Genomic DNA, 25,763 nt, shown 5'->3' with positions numbered 1-25,763 from the left:
TTACCCCACAACACTTAATAGAAGATGGACTGCCGCTGGTATCACCACTTATGGGGTCAAAAAACCTGCAGCGCTGCAGACAGTCAGTCAATCACCATGCTCTAGCTCGCCTCAAGGCGAGAGTCTGCCACATGTCGACGGCTAGATGGATTGGCTCTGACAGGGCTGTGAGAGTGTGCATATGTCAGTGAGTGAGCGTGGGTCTGATATGAGGCAACTGTCAGGTTGTGAAAGACAAGTATTTGGGTGCAATGGATCACTTCTATCCACAGGTCAGGGAAAATATGTAAAGTTGCATAATGTTTGAAGCACTGATGCCAGACATATTTATACAGTGAGGTTATGTAATGGTGATTGCTGGTAGCAGGGTAGCTATGGCAACAAGATTATCTAACAGGTCTTGATTAGCCACAGAAATGACATGTCAACACTGCAACAAACTGCACGCATCAGCATGCATCTGCTAGATAAAGCAGGGTATTTTTTTTTAACAGGGACAAAGATTAGGTAATGAATTCCTCAATTATTCAAAAAATCAAAATAACATTAATCACTTCTTAAAACATCATCTTTATGCATTATAAATCCAATGCAAAATATTCGGGAGCAGCTGCCAGTGCCCCTAAGAATACTGGACCCTGCAGGGCTTTCGGAAAAAAACTAACTTAAGAAACTCAAATAAGTACTGATCAGTCATGAATTGTGCTCATGTAGTGATATTGCATTACAAAAAAAAATAAAAAAATAAAAAAAAAATAATTGTCTGTAAGAACAAAGGGAAAGTTCAGAGCTTTACAAAACTTGGTTACCAAGTAGAACAGTCATTTAAAAACATCCTACTGACAAGTTTTAAACAAATTAACAGAAACATGGCAATGTTGCCTTACATTTTGCCGGTCTCTACTGAGATCATAATCTCCAATCTTGTTTTGACTGATAACATGACTTATTATTACATCACGTGCAGGTTCAGAAGAGACAGAGTGAAGAGTCTCACCTTGTGTTCGATCATTTTACTGATCTCAGGCAGAAAGTTGTGTGTGATGATGCGATGCAGGTGCCGGTCCTGAGGGGAGATTTTGTCCTTAATATTCTCAGCCAGACTTGCCCATTGCTCCTTGGTGTCACACACCAGACACCAGGCCCCACGTTTCCGCTCTGACAACATATTACATAAACAGTTTAAAAACGGCTCAATTGCACCTCATTAACCGATTCAGAAATACTGTACATCATTCACTACTGTTCCTAAGAATTTTTGTTCTGAGATCTGCTAAAAATTTGTAAAGGAAGGAAAAGTGCCATAGAAATGAGTATGGAATTGTTATAATAAAACAAAGAATCCAGTAGCTCCAGCTTACATTCGCAGGCATGTTCACTAGCATTTAATTTCAACTTACGTCATGAAAGCGCTGCATTTCATGCTTTTGCTGAAAGACTGTTTCATGCATATTGCAGTCAATGTGCATTACAGGCGCCTCAGGCACTGTAAGCCACTTACGATGAAGAATGAAATAAGGGAAAAATCTGATAAAAAAAAAAAGTTCTGTGGCAGCTTAACATCTTTACACCCAAAACGAATCACAGCATTGCCTCAGCTCCAGCAAAGCTCACCTTGTGACTCTATTTCAGGTATAGATTCTTCAATACTCTCCTCCTCTGCCTTCATGCACTCCTCCTCCATCACATCCTCCCTAAAACAAACATTATCAGTAAAGCAAACAAATTAAACCCTTACCTTTTTAAAGAGATAGAACTGCACAGTGCAAAACTATCACTATTACATTTGTGTATCTTGTTATCTAGTTCCAGATTTATACAACATTATTATGTACAATGCAAATAATGGATGTTTAAAGAGCTCTTACATTGGCAGTTGATCTTCAAGCTTCTTCTTTGGTGGCCTCCCTCTTCTTTTCTTCTCAGGTACTTTGTCATGAATCTTACTGTGAAAATGGTATGCATGAATTGACATACATCAGTTACTCACAATTTCTGGCATACAATTAGGTTTTTCTAATCAATGTGGCATTGCAGCCTCTTGTGACTATCCATACCCGTGTCGAGGAGACATTGGTTTGACTGGTTCCTCTTTGTACAGCCGCGTACCATAAAAGTACCAGTAGATGGCCCCAGTCCCATCTTGGCCCAGAGGCTCAACACGCAAACTGTCTGCATCCAGGCCCTGCAAACCCAGGAGCTCTTTTAGACCAAAACCCTTTTGGACCACGTCTGACGTGGTGAGCCTAAAACAATGCTTGCAAAATCTGTTTCTTAAATGGTGCTGATAAACAAGGTAACTACCTTGAGCCGGTCAAAGACATCAGCAGCATCAAGACGATAGTCACAGAGTCTGTGCAAGAGCTCCACCTGTGTGTAGGGTGGTAGCTCCTCAAATGGGTGCTCCTTTAGTGGGTTGGGCTTGCCTTCCTCCAATACCCAGCGGTAATTGATAATGTCATTCAGGTAACTACTAAAGGACTGAATCCTGAAGGAAAAAAAAAAAAAAAAAAAACACCAACTGAACTTTGTGTGTGCCATTGCACGTTATCATATACACTGAAGAAGTTCTGTGAAGTTCTTGTGCATGTACATACAAGCACTTGCTTTAGTTATTTCCTAAGAAAAAAAACTCCAACTAATTGGAAAAAATAAAACTCGTTTTAGCACAGAGGTTGATTGATAGGCAAGTAGGCAGTACTTCACTGTCGTGCGGATGAATGAGCATTTGTCCAATGTGTCGTGGGGCCCATGGCATAAAGCAAATCTGAATGTAATACTGCTTTGGATAAGAAACAGACCAAAATTTAAGTCAACATGCTAAGAAAGCTGGAGATGACCACTTGAGTCATATGGATTACTTTAATGCTTTATGTCTTTTTTTTTTTTTTTGCTTAAAATTTTTAACTTCATTGACTTGCGTTGTCTGGACAAAAACTCCTCATACATTCTTCAAAATATCTTTGTGTACTGCAGAAGAAAGAAAGTTAAACAAATTTAAGATGGCATGTGGGTGAGTAAATTATTTAATTATTTTTGTTAAACTATTCCTTTATTACCAGGTGTAAACAAGGCCATGGTCAACTGACCTGTGCCAGCAGAAAAAGTGATTCCACAAAATCTTACACTAGTCAAATATGAGGGGTCAAGTACCATTAAGTATTCAGAGATCTGTATTACATAAATCCATTTATTTGTCAAAGCGAAGCAGTCAAAAGTCTACTTTGTGGTAGTTACAGCCTTCCAGGAACACCCTCACCGTTGTAAATGATTATAATTCACTAATAAATTATTCATATGATTTAAGTTCTGCTAAGGTGGCAAGCGTTGTGTCTTTTTGTGGTGATACTGGCTTAGTAAATATTAGTTCCGGATGGGGTCAATTTGATCAACACAAAACCCAGTTCCTGGATCAAGGCACAGGGCAAGGGTGAGCCTTGGGACAACAACAGTGGAGATAGAGAGTAGAAAGGAGAGAAAGAATTGGCTTATCTTGAGAAAACAGAATGATCTCGCTCACAGCTGCAAACCCCCTGCTGTTCCATCCTTCTCTCTCTCATCCATAACACTCCCTCCCCCATTCTGCTGGGGTGTTTAGCACATGTAGAATGAAAAGGGCACTTCTGTGAAAAGCCAGTGCCCCGCGGCCTCCCCCTGGATGGCAGTTGCTGTCGAATCCAATAAAACCCAGTGTCCTGTTAACTGCCTGCCTGAGTATGCGAATGGAATCATTCCTGCCTACCCAGTAATCGACCTAGCTAGCTCCTTTTTGCTGCTGATGAGGCACTGCTATGGAAGGGAGCTCCCTTTAGGGCCCAGTCATTCATCACAGCACACTGACTCACACAATAACTCACACACTTTACTGGAAAGGGGGCCCATGGCCCCTTGACCTACTACTGCTGCAGGTAACCTAGCTCCATGACTATAGCGCTACAATTGGCAAATGGTCACATGGAGTTGAATTAGCTGAATGTGAGTCAGACACAGGATGTGGGTTGGGCAATAGCATTTACATGCTCTAACACAATGGTTCTTAACAACCAATCAAAGATTTTTGTGCAAATTCATTCACAACTTGGTAGAAGCCAAACTATGCAAAGCAAAAGACAGTTTGCTTGACATCCCCTTGAAAACCTAAAAGAAAATATGACCCATACAACATTAAAGTTGTCCTAATTTTTCAGATGTTAAAATTCTTTCGTATCCCAGCTTAATATGCAGTCAACTATAATTAAGCCATTTGTAGGTTGATTTCACCAAAAAGTGTAACACTGGCTCTGTGGTGCTATCCGAACATTCCTCTGTTTGCTTGAGCAGCCCATCCAGAACGTCACAGAAATACTGACGTGAGTTTAGGTGGGACTAAGTGTTCGTAAAACCAATGGAAGACAGAATAAGTGAGTAAAGGCTTTTTTTTTTTGTCAATTCCATTTGGTAACGCAAGTCGTGCAGAAATGACACATTTCAGCTTTAAATATGGGTTCGAAATTCAACATAAAAATTCAAGAGATATTTAGAAACCCCCAAACTCAAAATATAAAAAGTAAATCTTAAAAGTAAATTTTTCTTATTCAGCCTATGACAAGTTAATCATTTTGCATATTGTTGGGCCTATGGAATTCATTCAATGTTTGATTTTAAGGACTTCACATTTGTACACTAAACAATTTTGCTATTATGTTGGGCTTGAAGTCAAATGTATAATCTTCAGAAGCAAAACCATTTGAGAACCACACCTCTAACATTCTTCAAGATTAGGCCTGTTGTGATTATTAAATAATCGTCTTATCACGGTTATTTGATCCAACCGCGGTTATTTGAGATAACCACGATTAATCTGCACTTTAAATTCCCTTCACATTTTACTGTCCAAATAAGAGAATGAACAGCGCTAGTGTCTCATTCAATTGAACCACGACCATCTCAATGATTGCAGCTCCTGAAGAGCACGTGAAGATTAACCACTTCTGAACCAGACTTGAAGCGCTGTAATGCAAGCGCCGTCCGTAGAGGTTTGTGCTACACTCCTGCGAAAATATAAGCGAGGATTTTAGAGAAAGCAAAGAGCTCGGGTTTCACTTTAATTTAACGATCGTGTAATGGCAAATGTTATTGGTTCATACACACTGTGTTAATGACCCCCAGTAACACAGAGGAGCCCTGTGTCAAGCCAGAGATGACAGAATGAAGAAACAGAATCTCAAAGGTATTTCTTCATGAGAAATAGAAGAATTTTGGACAGAAATATTTTAACATTGCATAATATAATATAAATTCAGTTGGGGTGTAAATCGCCAGTTTCATCATGATACGAACATGAATACGATTACTCCGTCTGCCACGATACGATTTCGATTTGATTAGATTCAAGGGTCTGTGATCGATATTAGGATATTATGTGCCTATTTTAAACAATCAATTATATTTATTATGTCACAAATGCAACCAAAATATAATTTGAATATTTTATTGAGCACTCTGAAAAGTGCAAATCCAGTATCCAGATTGGGACTTCCACAACAAAATAAGGTACTTCAGTTATTGAAAAAAAAATATATAAAATAGCCACATACGTGTTCATAAATAATTTGATGACAGCTCATTGCCTTGTGGAATAAGGTAAACACTACAGTCTCTCTACAAGTCATTCAATCCAAAATACTTTCTCACGACAGAAGAATATGCGCTATCCGTTTTTTTTTCTTAGCTACAACTTCCACAGTGATATTGAAAAATTCTGTTAAAGTTTACTGTGATAAATGAAAGGGGTTATATGTGTAGATGTGAAAAGTCTTGTAACTGATGTCAGTGCAGGGCAGGTGTTTTCTCTTTCCCTCGTCAGTGCTGTTCAGAATATTGTGGCTGTTTAGCCATTTTAATTGGTTGAATTGCTCCATAGAACTTTAAAATAGCACAGCTAGAGTAGAGTGCAACTTCAGGCTTCAATCACTCCGCGCACATCCATGTTCCACACGAGAAGCATATATAGTGCTTATAAAGCAAGATGAATATCATAAGGTTGCTAAATCGCCTTACAGAAAAGCGTACGGACGTGGCTGGCATGAGAATTTCAAAATAAAGGTGTTTCTTAAAAAAATAAATCGATGTTTACGCATTGAATCAATGACATCATATCGTTGGTGATTTGATCGATGCATCGATCCAGATCGATGGATCGTTACACACCTACTATTCAGGTTGGCTGGGTTCCAACAACAACAGTGTAAATACAAAATGGACCAAGACTAAAGTTGACCCAAAAGAGAGACAGATATTTTAAGTATTTTGAAAAATTGTAATATTGAAAATATTATTTTTAATGTCATTCATAAGTTTTTAAAGCCTTAAAGGAAATCGTAAATGTTTAATATGAATAAATTACTTTATGAAGCACACATACACCTATGACAAAAGTATGACAATTTGTATGACAATCATCATAATTGTGAAAGCTCTAAAACAGACAATTAATCACAATGACAATTATTCGTCAGCCAAATTTCATAATTGTGACAGCCCTATTCAAGATTCTTCAAGAGCACGAATGAGGGCTGCAAAAACACACAGAGCATCCCCAAAAAATATGTGCAATTGGAACAGCTTAAAAAAAAAATTTAAACACTGAATGATGATTATGAGAAGTAGGGCTGTCAAATGAAAATTCAAATATTCGTCAAATTTAAGAAAAAAAATAAATAAAAATGCACATTCGAATTTTGGATGTGTGCCAAACACAGACGATGACTTTAGATCGATCGCATTCTTGCACTAAAAAAGGCTAGACAAATACAGTTTAATAGAAAGCAGGTTTCTCAAGATGCTTTTTTTAATTAGACACAGCATCTAAAAAAAACAGCACTCCTGCACAAAAACAAAGAAAAACAAAGACGTTCGTCTAGCGCGTTTACATACAAAAAAAATGGATGGTTGCAAAAGCACTTGGTAGGTGGAGGTCTTTGGCCGTTGCGTCTTGCTCTCTTATAAGTGTTTCTCAGATTAAGCAATGGGCTTTTAAACGCTTTGTCAGGAAAAGTAGTTCAAACTCTCGTTTGGTTCCATTCTGTTGTGTTCCGCCTGTTTGAACAGCCCCCGACCTGGGCTCATAGTCTGAGCCACTCCACCACCGAATTCAGCTGAATACCACTGCTATCTGTGAATATTACTACCCTACATACAACTGTAATGAATAAAAACAATGTGGTATTTCGTTGTTATTATGGAGCTTGAGTCTGGGGTAGTATACTTTGGCATCAGTGCAAGTGTAACACCACGTGAACTGTCAATTGAAGCGTTTTCCCCCCTCATTTTACTTTTGACTTAACATTTGAGAATATAGACCAACTAAACCGTTTTATTGATTTATTTTATGCACATTAGTTGAAAATGGAATGCTCTTTTTTTTTTTTTAACAGCCAGTAATGTTCTTTGCAATATTACACGGTGCTGTATGGTTTATGTATTCTTTGCACCCCCTTGTGGACTAAGGAAACAACGGCAATTTAAAAATAAGCAGACTTTAACATTTGAATTTTGAAAATATTTAAGGTAAATATTTTAATTTAGATTCTCTACCCAACTGACAGCCCTAATGAGAAGGGTAACTTACGTGATGTCGCTGCGTTGGTAACATCCTTGCAGCAGGGAGCAGAGGAGGTCTGAGAGGAAGTGTTGGTCTTGTTTCATTAGTGCTTGCTCAAGTTCCTAAAAAACAGTGAACAGCAGGGAAGAAAGGTTAACCATTACAGCAGTGTTGAGTTTAATAGCGGCTGCTTTTACAAAGTTATGAAAAAATATCAGCTTTAATGGCCTAATTTGACATTTTTACACTATTCTTTCACCAGTGATAAAATGTTCTGGCTAACCAACACCACATAACGTGGGGCTCTCATGATAGTAACATAGATTTATGAATTTCATATGTTAGTTTGACATTTCAATGAAACAATGTAACCTTCTGTTTCAAAACTCTTTAGGCTACTACAACTAAATGTAGTGGAGAGGGTGCAATAACAAACTGTGTTTGACTAAGTTCTAAGGTTGTCATTAGGCATTACGACAGAAAACAGAGAAAGACTAATTATTGTCACAAGGAACTATCTATAGAGCAGTGGTACTTAACCTTAGCCAGTTCAGGAGCCAAACTGACATACTTTGTTTGCAAGAGCAAACTTGCTCTGAAGGAGCACCGGATGTATGGTACTTGGCTTCATGAGGTTGCTGTAAATTTGATCTTGTAAACTGTGAGATTACACTGCCACAAAGCACACATACACACAAACACACCATTTGACACAGATATCCTCAAATCTTGGTTTCTTTTTCTCACCTGCGTGTTAATGTTTATGACAATTAATCGAAGGTCAATTCTGATTTGTTGGTTGGTCAGCAGCACCACAAAGCAAGTCACAGTGACTTGCAACGATACCAAGAGCCACACAAGATGAAGTACCAGGGCTGTTGTTTTGCCATCTGAATGGCTTTGCAAATTTGGTCACTTACTCACAAAGCAAATGGATTTAAAAGGTGTTACAAAATGAATAAACCTCAGAACAGACTCGATTCACTTCCTAAACAGGGAGTTCATACAGAGACTATTTAGCAGAGACAAGCCACATCTCTTAAAATGAATGGGAGAAATTAGAATGCCCAATGGTAAACGAATGTAGAAAGACCCGCCTTACAGGTAAAAGAGCTGAATGTTTAGGGGTTTTTTTTTTTGTGTAATCTGAAGCAGCACAATTTATGATACCAGTGTTGTCAGATTTTACTGCTGATTTGAAATATAATTTAATCGTAACTTGACCAAACGTTTTAGAGAGTTCTGTCTTTTCCCATTCAAGTAGATAAGAACTGCACTTTCATGACTGGAAATAGCTTCCAGAGAGCGTTCCAAAGATGGCCACCAGTGGACTGACTTGCTAGAAAGACTTTGGTTCATATTAAATGGGCTGTACACTACAATATTAATTTTGCGATCAATTCCTCACTGCATGACAATGGGACAAATACACTATATATTGTACAGATGTATTGAGTTATAACATCTGATAGTGTAGCGAAGTCATGAAAGATCTGTGCTGTGTTGTAGGCTGTAGGCTCAATACCTGCATCCAGCTAAATGGATGTTGAAAACATAAGGTAATACCCTGACCAATACAGGAAGCAATAAGTCACTGTCAAGGTAGATTAACACTGGTGTACTAAAAGAGTACAAAACCATGATTTTGGACATCAATAGTATAAAAACATAATTGCCTTATTGAGGAGTTGGTAACAGTGAAATACTTACAGTTGAAGTCAGAAGTTTACATACACCTTAGCCAAATACATTTAAACTCAGTTTTTCAAAATTCCTGACATTTAATCGTAGAAAACATTCCCTGTCTTAGGTCAGTTAGGATCACTACTTTATTTTAAGAATGTGAAATGTCAGAATATTAGTAGAGAGAATTATTTATTTCAGCTTTTATTTATTTCATCACATTCCCAGTGGGTCAGAAGTTTACATACACTTTGTTAGTATTTGGTAGCATTGCCTTTAAATTGTTTAACTTGGCTCAAATGTTTTGGGTAGCCTTCCACAAGCTTCTCACAAAAAGTTGCTGGAATTTTGGCCCAGTCCTCAAGACAGAACTGGTATAGCTGAGTCAGGTTTGTAGGCCTCCTTGCTCGCACATGCTTTTTCAGTTCTGCCCACAAAATCAGATTGAGGTCAGGGCTTTGTGATGGTCACTCCAATACCTTGGCTTTGTTGTCCTTAAGCCATTTTGCCACAAATTTGGAAATCATTTGTGACCAAGGTTTAACTTCCTGGCTGATGTCTTGAGATGTTGCTTCAATATTTCTACATAATTTTCCTTCCTCATGATGCCATCTATTTTGTGAAGTGCACCAGTCCCTCCTGCAGCAAAGCACCCCCACAACATGATGCTGCCACCCTCATGCTTCATGGTTGGGATGGTGTTCTTCGGCTTGCAATCCTCAACCATTTTCCTCCAAACATAACGATGGTCATTATGGCCAAACAGTTCAATTTTTGTTTCATCAGACCAGATGAAATTTCTCCAAAAAGTAAGATCTTTGTCCCCATGTGCACTTGCAAATGTAGTCTGGCTTTTTCATGGCCGTTTCAGAGCAGTGGCTTCTTCCTTGCTGAGCAGCCCTTCAGGTTATGTCAATATAGGACTCTATTACTGTGGATATAGATACTTGTCTACCAGATTCCTCCAGTATCTTCACAAGGTATTTTGCTGTTGTTCTGGGATTGATTTGCACTTTTCGCACCAAACTACGTTCATCTCTAGGAGACAGAATGCGTTTCCTACCTGAGCGGTATGATGACTGCGTGGTCCCATGGTGTTTATACTTGCGTACTATTGTTTGTACAGATGAACGTGGTACCTTCAGGCATTTGGAAATTGCTCCCAAGGATGAACCAGACTTGTGAAGGTCCACAATTTTTTTTCCTGAGGTCTTGGCTGATTTCTTTTGATTTTCCCATGATGTCAAGCAATGAGGCACTGAGTTTGAAGGTAGGTTTTAAAATACATCCACAGGTACACCTCCAATTGATTCCAATTAGCCTATCAGAAGCTAATTTGCTAATTGCCTAAAGGCTTGACATAATTTTCTGGAATTCTACAAGCTGCTTAAAGGCACAGTTAAATTAGTGTATATAAACTTCTGTCCCACTGGAACTGTGAAAAGTGTAAAAGTGAAGAGGAGAAAAAAAAAAAAAAAAAAAAAATTCGGTCTGTAAACAATTGTTGGAAAAATTACTTGTGTCATGCACAAAGCAGATGTCCTAAACGACTTGCCAAAACTATGGTTTGCTAATATGAAATCTGTGGAGCAGTTAAAAATGAGTTTTAATGACTTCAACCTAAGTGTATGTAAACTCCTGACTTCAACTGTAGTAGCTATACTCAAGAGCACACCAAGACATTCTCCATGTTCTCAGTGAAGCTTCTATCAGCAAAATGGAGCTGAGGTTCAAGTTTAAACTTGACCCCCTTCTTCTCCAATTGTAAAGCAGCTATTGAGGGTTTATGAAGCGGCAGTAAGTCTGACTGCAAACTTCAGTGTACTGAAAGGACAGAACAGAAGCTAAGCGACAGCAAAAGTGCAAAGCCATGGCTAGCAAAAGCCTCCTTCCTTTACTGACCCAGCACAACCCAACCCAGCATGCACTACTCTCTCCTCAGAATGTCCAATGTCACTTGAAGGAAGAGGGGAGGGGAGACAGAGAGAGAAGATATGTAAATGACCAGTGCTCCATCACCCATCCATTTTCCTTGAAGCCTCTTCACAAGGAGCATAGCGACCCAGTTGCTTTCGTTTGCAAGGCCTCAGGTTAGCTGCTCAGTCCCTCAGGCAACAGGGAACACTTTTCAGCTTGAGTATAAAACATCCTCCCCCCTTCCCCCTCAAGAGCTGAGTAACACTACAAAATTAACTCAAGGGCAAGAGAGGCAGCCAATCCATTCATTTTGAGATTTACTCAAGCTGCAGATTGCTGTTTCTCTATAGAGAAATGGAGGAGAGAACAGGGTCACAAAGGGTCAGCTCACACACCTCCTGGTTGTGAAGAGGCACGGAAATCAGTAGCCCAGTGTCAGCAGGAGGAAAAACAAAGTGAGAGCTTGAAAAACTGGATGGGGCACGTTTGCGCTTAAGGTGAAAAAAAATACACACCATCCTTATTTTATTTCTGAAAAATGTTGGTGGTAATGCTCATACATTATGTCTTTGGGTTGAAGCAAGCAATTTAAAAGCTATTGATTATCCCCTCCAGGTGCTCAATAAAAAGTCTAAGGAATCTGTGAAACCCCCTATTGTTACATCAGTTTGTATCTATCTTTTCACAATTCACTCACACAGAGATGTAAGAGACGACCAGGATCAGCTTAGAGTGATGGGCCCTTCCACACAACCCTTAGATCCTCTGTTATGTTGGTCTCTTCTCAATTAGTGGTCCAGAGTGGGCCCATCTATCAGTGCAGCCTCAACTTTGATCAAACTTAACACAATCCTCTCTGCTTTTGAAGTGCCATTCAGCAGTTTAGATGGCAGAGAGGGGGAATTAATGTCCTTTCCTTCACAGAGCCAAAGTCTACTTAAACAGCTACTAAAGATCTCAGATCTCAATCTTCTTTCTTAACCTACTAGCAAAACAGGTATGGTAGGTGCACAGTAGCTATAAAAAGATGACAGACAGATGGGCAAAATGATAACCAACAGGATTGCATGTCAGGGCTCCAGACTAACATTTGAGAGTGGTAGCACCGGTGCCAATAAGTTCTACAGATGGTCGTTCTATGACAAATCTCAGTGGATAGTACACGATCAAACACACATGCACACGACAAATCTCAGTGGATAGTACACGATCAAACACACATGCACACGACAAATCTCAGTGGGTAGTACACGATCACACACATGCACAGGACGAAGTTACTTTATGAATCGCATCAGAATTCAGTCTATTACCATTTTTATGTTCACGCATTCATGCAGTACTCTGTTGTTATTTCGTCCATCTCCATGTGACAGGGAAGTAGAGAGAATGTCAAAATGAGCCGCCAGTGTGTGTGTGTGTGTGTGTGTGTGTGTGTGTGTGTGTGAGATGGAGTCTGTGTGTGTGTCTATAGAGCTCCGGTTGAAGAGAACAAGACCTCAAATACAACATTCCGTAGGTCTGTGACATCCTCTGTGAAAATAAAATAGTTCTGAACCGGGTAGTGCCACCCCGGCTTTAATATACTGTTATGAGAACGATCGCGTGTCGCAGCATCGCGTCTGGTTAAGATACGGTGTGACAGTGGGAATTAATTTTCTTTCACGGTTTCTTTTTATCAGGATGTGGTATTTGTAATAAGATAGTAACCAAAGGTAAAAGTAAAACCATGATAACATGGACAGTAACCATAAAACAAATTATGCCATTTTTCATAAGAAAAACATCCTGGAATTAAATTGTATTCCCTCACTACCCCGATTTATTGATATAAGTTCATTGTAAATATTTTTTAATATCCGTGATGTGTGGATTGAAAGCCTTGTCTACAATTTCTGTCTGTTCCTGGTACAGATTTCTCCTTTATTCCTTTTCAATGCTGTTTAGAATGTTGGGGCCATTTAATACGATTTTAAAGTAGTTTAATCATCGACACATTATGGTTTCATGGAGGTTTTAAACAAAATCAATGCCAAATCCGCGACTCAGCCCACACTTCTCACAGGGCTGTTTATGATGATCTGCACGGCTGAACGCTCGAGACCGGTCCATGTGTAAATTCACGTCTCCGCCCTGATCTGTCCATAGAGCCTTGAGCCACGCTGACTGATCCGGGTAGAGCTGTTTCCTTTCACTTGTAAACATTTGGCATTTTAAATTTCTCATAAGCAAAAAAAAAAAAAAAAAAAAAAACAGCACACATTCAGAGAGTCGGCCAACTTTGTAGTCGTACCAGTGCAACCTCTAGCAAAGTTTAATCACACTGTTAGGAAAAATGGTAGCAGCAGTTCAGCAAGCATCTCACAGCAGTATTTTGGTTTAGCGCACATCAAAGAGAGCTTCTTTACCACATTAATGATGTGTGTGATTAGAATTAAATGTTTCTATTTTTGTTATTTTTAGTCAAGAACTTACTGTATAGAAAAGGGTATTTAAAGACACATAATTAGATCTCATTTTTGGACAGAAAATTACACAGAACACGTCTAAACAAACATTTATTATCAACACACAGTGAAAGGATCTTGGTGCTGAACTTTAAAATCGGAAAATATACTACTGACATTTTTAGCCGCATATTGGGAAATTGGGTCGCATATTCAAGTAATTTACTCGCAATGTAGAGGGTTGCTCAGAGTAAAAGATAGGTCTTGGGATTTAGGAATCAATATGGAGATCATTCAAATTAAGATTGTGATTCATTGAAAAATCTTGATTTTTTTTCCCAGCCCTGGAAAACAGTATCACTGTTGGCCTAGAACAACAGCCCCTTTTAAATACTGTTTTGTATAGTCAGCAATGCATCATACACTGTGTGTGTGGGGAAATCGAAGCTCTGTTACCATAGTTATGCATTCATTCTTATGAGAAAAATGGAGAGAAATATTAGATAGATTTGTCTATTTTACCATTGAAAAACATGATGAAAAGCTGTTTTGTAGTTTTTTGGACTACAGACAAAGCAAAACAAAAAAAAACACCTTCCAACCGACAAACATAAAAGCCAAAAAAAGTGTGCTGTGGCTGCAGTTGGCTATCTGGATGGTGTGTTTGGGAAACACCTGATTCAAGACTAAATCGATCATCATATCACCACAACAGCGGTTCCAGAATAAACATAATGAGTTATCACCAGAGAACAAGACACCTAAAAAACATGACATTATCAGAGTGGAGTGCTGCTTATATTGGTTTTCATGGTTTAATAAATCAAACTTCTGGGGGGATATTGTGCTTACCATTTGTTTAGGGCTGGGCGATATGGCTTCAGAATTTCTCTCTCAATATTTTTCAGCAAATGGAAACTCTCCTTTACTGTTCCGCATTTGTAGATTTGTATAATTTTATAGCAGTTACTAATGTTTGGAACCTGCAGTACTTCACAATGCAGCTGAACTGCGCTAAAAACACTAGCCCATGAGCCCAGATCACACAGATCAGTGCATCACCAGTTCATTCTGAAGCGCACACAGACCATGTTTATTTGTCTTTAAATCGCAGCCTTTGGCAGTTAAATAATCACATGAGATCATACCTCCATTTTGATGTTATTTTGATTAATTATACAGCCCTGAAGGATCGTGAAATTAGTCTACTGATGCACTCTATGAAACTTAACGGCCAAATAAAAGGCTAATTAAAATAATCGCGATATTCACGATATTGTTGAATTTTACATCAGCAAAATCATCGCGATTATATCATGGGTATTCGATGTATCGCCCAGCCCTACACTTGGTATGGCTAAGTGTTTAAGGTAAAGTTGCTGTAAAATGTTTAGGTGCACTGGGTATGAATGTATACACATCTCCATTAGCACTGTCTTTACTGCCAAACAAACAACTTAAGAAACGACTGGGACAACTGCTTCTAATCGTAGGCTTAATTGTTATTTAAATATTATTGCATACTTTGTGTTTAATACAGTTTATTTCATCCCTATCATTATTGAATTCCCCTTGTGTTTTTTTTGTTTTTTTACAGTTTTATTATATGCCTACTATTTTAACATTACCAAAGTTTAAGGCTCCTTGCACTGTCCACTGGAGCTGTAAATTGTGATACAAAAATAAAGGTCTTCCACTGAAATTTCATCAGCCATATCACAGGTTTCACCTCTTAAATTTGAGCTAATTTTTGTGCACTAATTTCAAATAATATCATTAATGTGTAGATAAAACTCTTTAATAATCATATTAAAAGATATAAATAAACGTGTTGACAATGATAAAGTAACAAAGCAGTTAAATGTTTTAGATACCAATCAAATAACAAAACATTAATGTGAAAATCGTAATGTAAACTTCTTAGACCGTATTAACTGTAAGGCTCTGCAGCTCAACAGCTTGCACCCTTGCTTCTATATTTGTCTGTTGGAAAAAGATAAACATTAATTTATTATTTAATTTTCTAGCATTTTTCTAAAGTGCAAAAAACTACACAACAGTTTTTAGTCATGTTTTATTTTTTAAAATAGCCAGATGTTTCTGATATTTCTCCTCGTTTTTCTCATAGGAAAGAATGAGTAACTGTGGTAACAGGAGACTGCATGAGTGGGCAGGGCCTTCTTGCCGACTGTATCTATTGAATTTAACCATCTTTGCTAACATGAAGGGTGCTACCTAAGGTTAGTGAATTTATCATGAGGTCATGCAATGGAAGTCAATCCACCAGGTAGGCCAACAACATGCATTGTAAAAATGGAAATTACTGAAAACAAAAATCACATAATTTAATCATTAAATTGCACATTTTATCATTCTCAGTCTGCATATCTTGCTGACCAAGGATAATGCTGAAAAAGGTTGTGTTGTCTTCAGTATCTGCCATGACAGAGCTTTGGCACAATTGTGCCACTCCCAGTATCAGTCCCTGGTGCACACCAGAAACTCTACAGATGGCAGGAAAGCAATTAACAACTCATGTTGGTTAAGGGAGCAAAAGGAAGATGAAAAGGGTGGGTGAGGATATCGTTGCTGTGAATGTCAATCTATCTGTATAACATCTCCTCCACTCCCTGAACTGTATCTCATGATGCCACACACTCAACTAACAAAACAGCGTAGCAACATTAAGAATAGAAACTCTGGGGGCCTGGGTAGCTCAGCGAGTAAAGACTATGACTACCACCCCTGGAGTTGTAAGTTCGAATCCAGGGCGTGCTGAGTGACTCCAGCCAGGTCTCCTAAGCAACCAAATTGGCCCGGTTGCTAGGGAGGGTAGTCACATGGGGTAACCTTCTCATGGTCGCTATAATGTGATTCTCGCTCTCGGTGGGGTGCATGGCGAGTTGTGCGTGGATGCCACGGAGGATAGCTTGAAGCCTCCACATGCGCTGTCTCCGCGGTAACAAGCTCAACAAGCCATGTGATAAAATGAATGGACTGACAGTCTCAGATGCGGAGACAACTGAGATTCGTCCTCCGCCACCCAGATTGTGGAGAGTCACTACGCCACCACAAGGACTTAGAGCACATTGGGAATTGGGCATTCCAAACTGTGGATGCAACATCATTTACTCTCCCTCATGAATGTTTGACAGAATTTTAGGGATTTCAGCCTCAGTTTCCATTCAATTCCACTGTAATTTTTACCATACAATAAAAGTGAAAGGTGACTGAGGCTGTCATTCGGCATAACTTCTGTGTTTCATGGATGAAAGAAACTAATACGGGTTTGGAACATGATGGTAAGAAAATGACTATTTTTGTTTTTCGTCCTGCTTGGCGAAACGCTTAATAGGGGCCCATCGCCCTCCATCTGCTCCAACACAACGGCCTCTAGTGTGTTTGTGCACATGCCTTTGGAGTGCCTTTTCAAAGTCGAGGCCAGGTGCAAGGGGTGGCCAGACACATCCTGAGTTTGGGATCACCGCACAGGCCACTGAGTGGGGTTATTAACTTCAGGAAATGGAGTCCCCTCACAACGGCCTCCAAAACAACCAGTGTCTTGCATAGCTTACAGCTTGGTGGTCTTGTTGCCAACATCTTGAACAGGACACTGGCCAGTACTAATGTCAGGTGCAACAATGTGCATATGCATGGTCCATTAACACAGGATTGGTTTTCCAGGTAAAGTCAAGCAAAATTGACTGGGGCTTGGTACAAGAAAGCGTTCAAACATTATAAAATATATTTAAAAATTATATTATAGAGCAGAAGAAAGAAAAAAAACAAAATCAAAAACTTTTTTAATTTAACTGAAGGTTAACCAACAGATGCTTGCACAACTCCCAAATTTGAAGCTTTCTTCATCAGATACAAATCTTGCTGCACTAAAATACTGCTCAGTAGGGCTGAAACAATTAGTCAACGAATTTGTCAAAAAACTGACAACTTTGTCGAATAGTCGTTTCATCTCATTTAGCGTAACATGAGATCATTTGAAACTCTAATGATGAAGAGGAGCACTGCATCTCGAGTGCCTTTTTCACCTTATGAGTCTGAGAAACTAGGGCACAGCCATCTTAAAAAAAGGTTTCTGGGAACTTCCGGTCTAGCGGTTGCTATATGGATATCTATGGTGTTGACCTCAAAGTGTAATTAGCTAGCTAAGTGGATTTACAGGTTATAGAGTTGTCAAAAGACATCTCTATAACCTTTGTCATGAGATGTCATGAGTATTTTAAAGTGTTCAGGGGATGTCATAACAACTAGAAACAGAGCAAGATTTTAAAACGAGTGTTTCATTCATAAATCTACGAGATCTTACCTTCACCCTGTGGACAGACTGATATTTCTCAATGCTCATGAAAGTCCAAGAGACAACACAAAGTCATTCAAAATATCTCTGTAAGACACCTCTGACCATCTTCTCATGTCACCCATCATGTTACAGTTAAGGGGAGTAGATTTTTTTTTAGTGTTAAACAGGGACGGGGGAAGGGATGCCACTATATTTATACACACACACACACACACATGCACACGTACATGTGAAAGTGCATGTTTTATTTTATATTCCGTTTACAACTATTTAAATCACATTTAAGCCTCTTAAATGTAGGGTGACAAATTAATTTGAAAAAGTACAATGGTAATTTTCTTCAATGTTATGCTTGTTAACTTACACGTGTAATAATATGAGCAGACACTTCTCTTCATTAGGGGCAAGTGGGGCTAAGCCCCGCTGTTGTAGGGCTGCAAAATTAATCATCTTTTAATCACGAATTCTGCCTCTCACAGTTAATTAAGCATAATCGTCTGCGATATTAGTGAGCTAGCAAACAGAAGGTGTCAGCCAGATAAAGTTGCAAATTGTTGTTCATTTTCATTATAGGCTGTCTACGGATGATGGACCAAATCACAAGCTCTTTCCTAGTCCGTTTTCATCTCACCTGACCAATCACGCTCTCTTCAGAAGTTCGCTACTGACCAATCACGGTTTCTCGAGCACGCGCTGAAATACAGAACCGTAGCGTAGATGTTTACGAGTCTCATATGTGCGGCGCATGAGGATAATGATAAGCCGTTCTGTGCTCGATGCACATTAAATGAATTCCATCACATGCTTTGATAATGTATGTTTTATACAGAACAGCTGTGCTATAAGTTCGGTTCATGCACGTCACTAACGTGCACGGACCAGGTTATTTTAAAGCGCTATGCATTTACCTCAGTTGCACATTTGCCTTATTCCAAATATATTTGGCCATAACAAGTGTGTAACAAATCTGAAGTAACCCCATGGCACCGGGGTTGTGTGGAGCGAGGAAGAGATGACAGCATTTCTCCATGTATGGAAGGAGCACAAAACGCAACTGTCACATCTGCTGGTAACACACAGAAACACTGTCTTCATTCAAAATAAAAGGCTTGATAAAATAATTAGGCTATTCTGCGTGCTCAGTTATTACAGAAATATATTACTATTAGCCTAATTATTACTGTAGGGCATGGGGATATAATAATAATGTTAATAATAATAATAATTAAAAAAAATTTATCTTGATGCAAATGTAAACACCCAAGTAACTGTTTCTATTTGCAGTAAGAATGGGCAAAACATGCCTTAATTTTGTCAAAAGGAATAATTTACTAGTGCTGAGACCTACTGTTTAAAGTAATTTTATGTTTTTGGTTCTTTTAGAATCAAGATCTAAGCAGTGGCAACAGTATTTATTAATTTTGTTGTTCAAATTGTGCAGCCCTGTAATTCATTTTTTTTTTTTCAAATAACAGAATAATCGTGATTAATAACAATATGTAACAATTTTTGTTCCTGTGTAGTAAGTGTTATTTCCTAAATGCTTATGCCCCTCAAAAGTATAGAAAATGGCTATAATTCCCCACAAACTTTGCTTTAGTGACCAGGACAGTGATATTTTGAAATGTACCTACTTCCAATGAGAAAACAGGCAAATGTGTCTTTTCGTTCACAATGTCAGAAAAAAACAACATATGAATCAAAATTAACATGTATTTATTCTAAAGTAATACAAAAAATAACTACAAAAGATTTAGAAGCGAGTAGTTTTTCGAGATTTATGATATACTGTAAATCACTTTCACGAATCAGCCCCCAAATGTAGTCTCCCATCATGTTCTCGTTATACTGTCCTTGGTAGCGGCGTTCAAATTCCAGTATATCTTGATGGAAGTGCTCGCCTTGTCCTCCAAGTACGCTCCCATATTCTCCTTGAATTTATCAAGATGAGCATCAAGGATATGGACTCTGAGGGATTTCAGAGGTGGAGCTGAGGAGAGAAACCCATACTACCCCAACCAAAAAGACCTCAATGACTTGATTAGAGATCTTGGTCTCACCAAGACCAATGCCAAGCTTTTGACATCTAGGCTCAAGCATTGGAACTTGTTGGATTAAAGTGTGCAAGTTGCAGATCAGAGGAAGTGTCACCAACCTTTTTCCAGCTTCTTCACCCGTCAAGATGTGTTCTGCTTCTGCCACAATGTGACCAGTCTGTTCGAGGCAATCGGAATCACCTGTAACCAGAATGAGCGGCGCCTCTTCATTGACTGCTCATCCAGGAGCCTCAAAGCCGTGCTGCTCCATAATGGTAACAAGTACCCGTCTCTTCCCCTGGCTCACTCGTGCACCTCAAAGAGGATTACAACAGCATCAAGACCTTGCTGGATGCCTTGAAGTATGATGAGTATGGCTGGGAGGTCATAGGAGACTTCAAAATGGTGGCATTCCTGATGGGTCTCCAAGGCGGTTTTACCAAGGTTCCCTGCTATCTTTGCCTTTGGGACAGCAGGGACACCAAGGCGCACTACCACAGGCAGGACTGGCCACAGCGGACAGAGTTCTCAGATTTCTCAAGTGGGAGCCACTGGTGGACCCTCGGAAGGTGCTGATGCCAACACTGCACATCAAATTGGGCCTTATGAAACAATTTGTCAGAGCTCTAGATAAGGAGTCGGCAGCCTTCAAGTACCTTCAAGACTTCTTCCCTAAGTTGTCTGAGGCAAAGGTCAAAGCCGGTATCCTCGTCGGACCATAGATAAAGAAGATCCTGGAGTGCAATGAATTCCCCAGGAAGCTCACTAGTAAGGAGAAAGCGGCTTGGAACAGCTTTGTCGCAGTGGTTCGGGGCTTCATGGGCAATCACAAGGCCGAAAACTATATGGAGCTGGGTGAGGCACAATGGGCTGTAGGATGTCCCTCAAAGTCCATATCCTTGATGCTCATCTTGATAAATTCAAGGAGAACATGGGAGCGTACTCAGAGGAGCAAGGCGAGTGCTTCCATCAGGATATACTGGACTTTGAACGCCGCTACCAAGGACAGTATAACGAGAACATGATGGGAGATTACATTTGGGGGCTGATTCGTGAAAGTGATTTACAGTATAATCGTAAATCTTGAAAAACTACTCACTTCTAAATCTTTTGTTGTCATTTTTGTATTACTTTAGTATAAATACATGTTAATTTGGATTCATATGTGTTTTTTCTGACTTTATGTGAACAAAAAGACACAAATTCGCCCTTTTCTCACTGGAAATAGGTACATTTCAAAATATCACTGTCCTGGTCACAAAAGCAAAGTTTTTGGGGAATAATAGCCATTTTCTATACTTTTGAGGCATAAGCAATTAGGAAATAACTTACTACCCAGGAACCCCCCAAAAAGAAAAACAAAAACAAAAATTGTTACACAGTGTAATAGTGATTAAAATTTAGCAAAATATTTGGGATTATCATTTTCACCATTATTGTGCAGCTCTACGCTGTTGTACAAAATTGCATGGCACAATCAAATTTATTTTAACTTGAACATGTTTTATGTCCGTTATACAATTAAAAAAAAGTATATTTTGAGAAATTATTATTATTAAGGAATGTTGCGTAAAAACAATTTAATCCTTCTCATTTGGTATGCGTGGGGCTAGCCCTTTATCCTCAACGTTAATCAATGGAGATCTGGAGAATGTCACGTGCAACGAGCGTTCAACGATGGCCTGAGGGGCTAGTTTGTCTTTGCCCCTAAGCCAATCAAAAGCTTTGATCATATTTATGTCAAGCTGTTGACATGAGCATCGGAAGTTACCGGGTGCAGAGTAGACCTGCGTAGTGAACTTCTATTGGTATGTTTTAAAAGCAATTTTTTTCTAATGTGCTGCTGGTTGGGTTAAAGTCCACCGTTCATCATTTCAATTAATTGTATGCCATTGCGTTGAGGTGTTGTGTTGTTGGTGCATTGGTTTGAATTAGATTACAATGACTGCTAAATATTGGAGTCTGTCATTTTGATTATGCTGTTCATTCGAGTGAGATAATATGCACACCCTTTGACAATTTGCCTATTTGTGGTTTCCTTTCAGCGTCACTTGAGCTTTTTGATGTGGATGTGCATGTCTTAGTGGTGTTTTGTGCTGAGATTAAATTATTAGGGATGTTTGTAAGGCATCATGTTCAGAGTTGCGCTACAAAAAAGTCTTTATTCATCACTCTCTGTAAAATGTCTGTCATGAATCATGATCTATTTTTATCAGTCATACTCGTTTCATTTTATAAGTACTAGGGCACTGAGGGACCTAGCATCCATTATAATGGCACATACATGAAAATAGATAGGCTTTTATGAAAGATTTTTTAACTCCCCTTGTTTGAGTCCGGTGAAACCAATGAGTTCTAATGTGAAACTTCTACCTGTTAATCAACCGCTGCGCTAAAACAAGCTTTTTAAATTTTGCCAGTTAAAGCGCATAGACACATGAACAAGTTCACAGAACTTCATAGTCCCTGATGTGAACAAAATGTAACATAAGAATCACATCTATGAAGCTCAGTTAACACAGTTACTCCACTAAAATAAAGGACAATTCTGCTCTAAATGTGATGTTTGTGCTTATACTAAATGTATGCATAATTGGCTGAAATGATGCAATGCTTTTTTTGTGTTTTCTTTTTGTTATTGTGCAGTTTGCACTTTTATCATGCATTAACAAACTGAAGTAATGATTACGCAGTCATGAAATCATATACCCTCTACTCAAAATCCAAACACAAAAGAGACACACAATACCAGATGTAAATGATGATGGTGCCAGTTAATACGCATATTAATACCAGGGAATAAACAGGGCACATGCACAGCGGGAACGTGAGGGACAAAGAGTGAAGTCAAAACTGATACACAAGGTTAAAATCTTTTTCTTGTTTCTTTATCTGTCAAAATGATGGACAAAATTTGGAATTATTTGTCAATGTTTCAAAGATCAGTCAAAACATTTATTGTTAAGTGATTGTTTGTGCCCCACGCTAAATAATGACCCTGAGACGCCACTGAATACGAGTGGCCACTGTTGGAAATTTCATGTCAAATACACATTTTAACACAAATTAATTACAAGTTGAAACTTAAAATTAAGCAAAATTACACTTATTACAATTAAACGCTTGTATCATTAAAAAGTGTAGTATGTTATACTCATAGCTGTCCGAATGTGATCTGTCAGGTCCAATTTATCTCCGCGGGTGTCAGAAAAGCGAACATTTAAAAAGTGACAGCAAAACACCTCATGAGCATTTTCACATAGTAAAGGGGTGGTGTAGACTCACACCATCAACTCTTGGGGAAAAATACTTTGTGCTACCACATGTAATCCATTTTGATCGGAGCTTCTCAGTAGCTTTAATACAAACAGGAAGTTAGATGACATATTCCTTTAACTTTTTAATATAACGTATGTACCTGTAAACTCGGAGCTAATAAATTAATCAAAAGAACAAATGAAAACACTGGTTTACAGCATAGGATAGCCACAAATTTCAGGGAGATTAGATCAGAAAGAGGTCAGAGTAAACTGACATTCACTATTTTTAACATCAGAACCCTCCGCAAACAGTGTGTGATGCAAGCACACGAGAACCAGGAAACATTACCATTAGCATAACAGACAAGACAACCATGGCTTCTCTCCAAACAACTGTTCCCAAGAGTAGATTAGTGGGTCTAGCTGGGCCATTGTTACAAACTGCTCTGCTAGCCTCTCAAAGCAGCTCAGCACGCCCCCCCCCCCCAGGATACACACACACCAACACGTACAGACTCTCTCGCCGCCGCCTCCGCTGTAGGCACATATCTCTTGCACAGACTGCATACAACCTCCCCCCACTCTTCTGCAAGGCCGTGGCGTGAAAAATCCCAATGGAGCCCCCATCAATGCCACCCCCACCTACTAAACTGTCTGTTGGGAGAGTGTTGCAATCCCCAATGACACACTAAACATCAGATTTCCCATCATGCTCTTACAAGCTCCCAGCAGGTTCTTACATCATGCTGCCAGGAGCAAAAAAACATCACCTCGCTCCAAGGAACACCTGACAGTCACACTCTAAACGGGTTAACACAAACCCCGTGTAAACACAAAACTGGGATCACAATGGGGCCCGAGTGTATTCCAAACAACCCACAAATAAGCAACTCCCTTCAGAGAGTCGTGTGTGGAGAGGCAGCCCCAAACTGGAGACAGATACTGGGAGCCATGGGGTGCTGCAACAATGGAGCCGGCTGAAACAAACACAGAGTACAAGTCCCACAAACCCCCCCGTTCTCCATGTGGAACCATCTGATACATTTACTTCTGCCCTCACCTGTCAATCAGAGCTGGGGGAGGGAAGTTACTTATCACAATTTGGATGGATATGGTTGTTAAAAAAAAAAAAAAACACTTGGGAAGTATCAGAAGTATTAAGCCCGGTTTATACTTTATGCATCCGCTTGTTCGCGAGGGTTTGTGCGGCGAGCGCAGTGCTTGAATTTCAAATAGACGAATCTGAGGAAAGGGGCAGGACAGTTGTGCCTGCACTTCTGAGCCAGTGTAAAACTACTGCTAATAAAATGTTACAAGGACAATGTTTTCATTGTGAAATAACCTGTTGCAGCTCCTCACTTGTTTTTGTTTAGAAAGACAGGTAAGCCTATTTTTCTACATTCTGTACACTGAATAAAAAAGTCTAGGGTCTGGAAGTGTTTCTCTCATTTATTTATTTTTCCCCATAGAGTTTTCGTAAAGTTCTTCATAAAAGCATTCTAAGCCATGAATCAAACCAACCTGGGACCCACACTTACAAAGCCATTCATAGGTTTGTGAATAATAGTTTCCACAGAACAGATTAGATCAATAAATTAGTGTCAAGCTGACCATTATTCATCATACTCAGTTGATGTCTTTCTATTTATTATTATTGGACTATGAAAAACAGCATGACACATAACAGTACAGAGCGATTTTTTTGTAAGCAACTTACTTATGACACTTTGATACAGTACTTGCATATTTCTGCTTATCCTCACCATTACATCAATTCTTAACTATTTTCCTGACTTACTTGAACTTTTCGTCTTGTTCTGACATAATTTTCGCATCTTTCTCTCGACCTGCATATGCCGCGTGAGGAGATGTCGTCTTAATACTTAGAACTTGCCCACATAACGCCTTGTTGGCGCTCCTTGAGCTTTATGATACTTTGTAATCTTTCTGTTTGGCGACTGTGCACGGTAAAGTGTTGTGAAGTCAAGTGGAGTGACCTGTTGGCCGCATCACCTCCGCAACTGACCGTGCCTCTGCCTTGCTTGATATCGCGCTGCGACAGAGTCAATCAAATGATATTGTGGAAAACAGTCAAAAAACTGTCACGGCCAGAGCAACTGCATGAAAGAGTGCACTGAACAGAGCGCATTTGCCCTTAACAATTTCAGTTACTTTTACTAAGAAAATTATTACACGTATATCAAAATACGTCGCAACCCAACATGTATGGCTATGCGAGCCAATTTGGGTCGCAACCCATAGTTTAAGAAATGCTGGTCTAATCAGCCAATCATGTGGCAGCAGTGCACTGCATAAAATCATGCGGATACGGGTCAGGAGCTTCAGTTAATGTTCACATCAAAAATCAGAATGGGGAAAAATGTGATCTCAGTGATTTCGACTGTGACATGATTGTTGGTGCCATACTCTAGAATTTACTTAGAATGGTGGCAAAAACAAAAAACACCCAGTGAGCGGCGGTTTTGCAGATGGAAATGCCTTGTTGATGAGAGAGGTCCA

General features: G+C 39.2%; 1 protein-coding gene across 1 annotated transcript in view; it reads right to left on the bottom strand.

Annotated features, from left to right (window-relative positions):
* Nucleotides 1–25,763, bottom strand: part of LOC127435943 (chromatin remodeling regulator CECR2-like) — a 46,364-nt gene that overhangs the window by 9,111 nt on the left and 11,490 nt on the right. Inside the window, 6 exon segments of the mRNA XM_051689774.1 lie at nucleotides 998–1,158; nucleotides 1,615–1,694; nucleotides 1,869–1,946; nucleotides 2,058–2,185; nucleotides 2,305–2,488; nucleotides 7,610–7,704. Of these exon segments, the coding sequence (XP_051545734.1) occupies nucleotides 998–1,158; nucleotides 1,615–1,694; nucleotides 1,869–1,946; nucleotides 2,058–2,185; nucleotides 2,305–2,488; nucleotides 7,610–7,704 (726 nt within the window).

The sequence above is a fragment of the Myxocyprinus asiaticus genome, chromosome 46, assembly GCF_019703515.2.
Source record: "Myxocyprinus asiaticus isolate MX2 ecotype Aquarium Trade chromosome 46, UBuf_Myxa_2, whole genome shotgun sequence".
Taxonomy (NCBI): Eukaryota; Metazoa; Chordata; class Actinopteri; order Cypriniformes; family Catostomidae; genus Myxocyprinus; species Myxocyprinus asiaticus.
This window is presented reverse-complemented; position numbering and strand designations above follow the sequence as displayed.